Raw genomic sequence first — 3,721 nt, 5'->3', positions numbered from 1 at the left:
ACAGCTTACAGTTACATATACAGTTATAGCATAACAAGTTAAAATCAGACAATAAAATCCAAAATTTAATGTTTGATTTAAAACCCATTTCCCTTAAACATTAATTAGCTACATTAATTTGTTCCTGATTACAATTTCATATTTCCAAAATGCCTTTAGGAAGTCAATTGTGAAAATACAACCAATGAAAATAATTTATTGAAAGATATATTCATGATTCCAACAGAATTGATGCTGTAGAAGGCTCAATATTGTAAAACATTTACTTTGGCAGATTCAACAGATCATAATTTATAATATATCAAATGAACCAAAAATATACATTCAATGTGAAATGCCTAATCAGTTAGCGTAAGCTGAATTTCAAAATTAACATGACAAACAAATTGGTATGTCAAAGGGGAATTAACATTGTTTGAAAAATAATCTCCAATCAAGCAATTTCAAAAAGGCAGCTTTCACATCTTTGTTCCTCATGCTGTAGATTATTGGATTTATTAGTGAAGGCACCATAGTATATAGTGTGGTAAATACTTGGTCCAGTCTAGATGGAGAATTTACAGGTAATATCAGGTGAGCCAAGAGGCTACTACCAATGAATAGGGAAACCACAATGAGGTGGGGGATGCAAGTGGAGAAGGCCTTTTCCTTTTTCTCAACTGAGGGCATTCTCAGCACAGTGGAAAAGATCCGAACATAGCTCGAGATAATGAATGACAGGCAGCCAACTCCTAAGCATGAACTAAAGACAAGAACCCAGATTTCACTGAGGTAAGAATCAGAACAAATGAGCTTGATTAACTGTGGAACTTCACAGAAGAACTGGTTGATAATATTGGAGCAGAAAAGCATTGAAAAAATATTCCATGTGTGTAAAGCTGAATGCAGAAATCCAAGCACCCAGGCCCCTCCTGCCATTTGGAAGCAAGTGGACCACTTCATTATGGATGCAAAGTGTAATGGGTGACAGATGGCAATGTATCTGTCATAAGCCATGATAGTGAGAAAGAATAAATTTGATGATAGGAAAGAAACATAGAAAAACAATTGTGTCATACATTCAAAATACAAAATCAATTTGGAATTTGTGAAGGTATTAACTATAGATTTGGGTATAATGGCAGAGGTGACACCAAGATCACCAAGAGCTAAATTGATTAAAAAGAAATACATTGGAGTATGTAGGTAGCGATTGAATAGTATTAAAAAAATAATCAGAAGATTTACCAGCAGGACAAAGAGATATGTTATCAAGAAGACAGTGCCATGTAAAATTTGAGCCTCTTGATTTCCAGAAAATCCAGCAAGTACAAAATTTGGCATGCCTGTAGTGTTAGACATGACATTATGTCACCCCTGTAGAAAGATGAAAACTAAATTATATACAGATTTATTTCACAGTGGAAAAACTAATTCCATCTAAAAGGAACAATAAGAGCGTTTTATTCTTTATGTACTTTTTTCTAATATGCTTAAAGTACAGTATATGTTTTGGGAAGATATAACTATAAAAATGGCTTACACCATACTGATTGATGTATTTTTTTTTAAAAAAAAATCAATATAACTCCATAAACCACACTTGCCTTACCTTTTCTTCTACTCCATTATGCATGAGGATTCTTCTTTCACTGATCTCCGAAATTTTCATCTGATCCCTTATATTTTCTTTCCCCAGGTGGACAAGGAGAGCATATCATGTACACATTATATGTGTTCAGTATTTAATTGCACGTCACTGCAAGTGCCATCTTCATAAGAATTTTAACAATGTAAATTTAAGCAGATCTCTCATCTCCCTGGGGAGTAGGGAAACACTATTTTTTTTCAGACTTTTGTAAACAACTACCATCATGAGAACTGGCAAAACAAATTCAATAGCCTAATGCAAATAAAATTAAAAATAGCAGAGGACTGTAAGTACACATTTAAAATCATATGTTTGAAGAAAGATATGCTGGCGCAGAAAAACTGATACTTTTAAAAATATTCAAATCAACAGAATGAAGGATTAGGAAGTTTTAAAAAGAAAAACATGGTTTTAGGCTGTAGCTTGAATATTTTTATTTTTATTCTTCCCTAAACTGAATCAAATTGATGCATACAAAATGGTAGATTTATTTCTAGTTTTCTTGCATGCTCCATATTTCCTTACATGCTCCCCTTCAGCCTTCACTTAACAAAGTATAAACAACACATTTCTTATTGTGGATTCAATGTGACTCCATAGATGTAGATTTGGGAAATCTTGTTTTGAGTAGCAGTGAATGATAGACATATGATGGCTACTTGGATGACCTTGACATCCAGATATTTTCTCTCATTTTTCCAAGTACCCTCACACTAATAGACCACAATTAAAACCAAAAAAGAGCAAAAGAGTTGTATTTTCTAACTGTAACACACCATCTTCAGAATTTGTACTCTAATGTTACCTTTGATGTCTATATCAGAGTTGGTTTGATGGAACAAATGAGCCGAAATAAATGAATACAGAACTGTTGTCTATGTTATCATGTCACAAATTTCATGAGACACATAGAGTAACCTCAATATTTCAAAATAACTCCCACATGGAATAATGAGGAAAGCTAATGGCATATGTGCAGAAGGGAATGATCACACAAAGTAGTATGGGTGAGGGTGATGTAATTCTTCAACTTAATTGCCAAGGACATTGTGTTTGCCTACATTGTAAGGAAAGACATAGATGCACACAAGTTCACTGACCATTATTATCATTCATGATTGAGTAAATGCCTGTATTTTCAATGTCCATTACAGTTTAATCAGATGTCAACACTAGATTAGCCTCTAAGTAGCTTCTGTTTTTCAAAAGGATGCCCAATTTTTTCCTCATTGTTTTCATTAGGAAATGTAAAATTTCTTTTCTTCTTGATTAGATAGAATTTTTGAGGAAACACTATTAATAAATTATTTGTATTTATTAAAAATAGAACCAAAAATAGGAAACTTGTTATTAACCCCTAACCAGAAAACAAACAAAAACAAGGTATCTGTGAAAATCTATGATTTATCTGAAAATTTACCAAAAATTTACTGAAGAAACTGTACTGGGAAAGAGCTAAAATTTTGTTCTGTCTCAAACAGCTCCTGACGGCTCCTATTTTTAAAACTCCAAATGGAAGATTATTTCATGATATAATGCACAACTTGAAAAGTACTAGACATACATTATTGTAAGGTATCCCTGGGTGAAAATCATTTTTATTTATAACATTATTATATTCTATTGATATTTTATCTACAACTGCCTGTCTATCTATCATCTATCTAATTAATCTATTGATCTATCATCTATGTATTTATTATTTAAACAATTTCTACCGTTGAATCAATGATTCTAAGAAGCTTACAATTCCAAAAGTATAAAACCGTACAAAAAAACCTTTACGAACAATAAAAACATCACAAAGTGTATATACACAGCAGCCAAGATAGTTAATAGATAATAAGAAATAGGTTCCTTAGCAAATTCAGTACCCAAAACTCAGGAACACAGCAATGTTTTTAAGGTTTATCAAAGACCAATAAGGTCGGGGCCATTGTAACCTCTGAGGGGAGGATATCCCACAGAACAGGGTCTACTGCAGAAAAGGTCCATTGTCTAGTCCTCACCAGCTGACACTTTATGGCAGAGGTGAAATTCATTTACCTTTCCTACTGGTTTGCAAATGTGCGCAGACTTCACCCGTTCACA

At 33.1% G+C, this 3,721-nt stretch overlaps 1 protein-coding gene across 1 annotated transcript; it reads right to left on the bottom strand.

The window, feature by feature from the left end:
• Window positions 1-405: 405 nt before the first annotated feature.
• Window positions 406-1,341, bottom strand: LOC131198156 (olfactory receptor 14I1-like). The gene has a single exon (XM_058182660.1). The coding sequence runs from the start codon at window positions 1,339-1,341 to the stop codon at window positions 406-408; it is 936 nt and encodes a 311-aa protein (XP_058038643.1).
• Between the last annotated feature and the right edge of the window lie 2,380 nt (window positions 1,342-3,721).

Source organism: Ahaetulla prasina, chromosome 4, assembly GCF_028640845.1.
Source record: "Ahaetulla prasina isolate Xishuangbanna chromosome 4, ASM2864084v1, whole genome shotgun sequence".
NCBI lineage: Eukaryota > Metazoa > Chordata > Lepidosauria > Squamata > Colubridae > Ahaetulla > Ahaetulla prasina.
This window is presented reverse-complemented; position numbering and strand designations above follow the sequence as displayed.

Coding starts and splice junctions, on each gene's coding strand:
- LOC131198156 (XM_058182660.1), bottom strand. CDS start 1,341: ATGTCTAACACTACAGGCATGCCAAATTTTGTACTTGCTGGATTTTCT.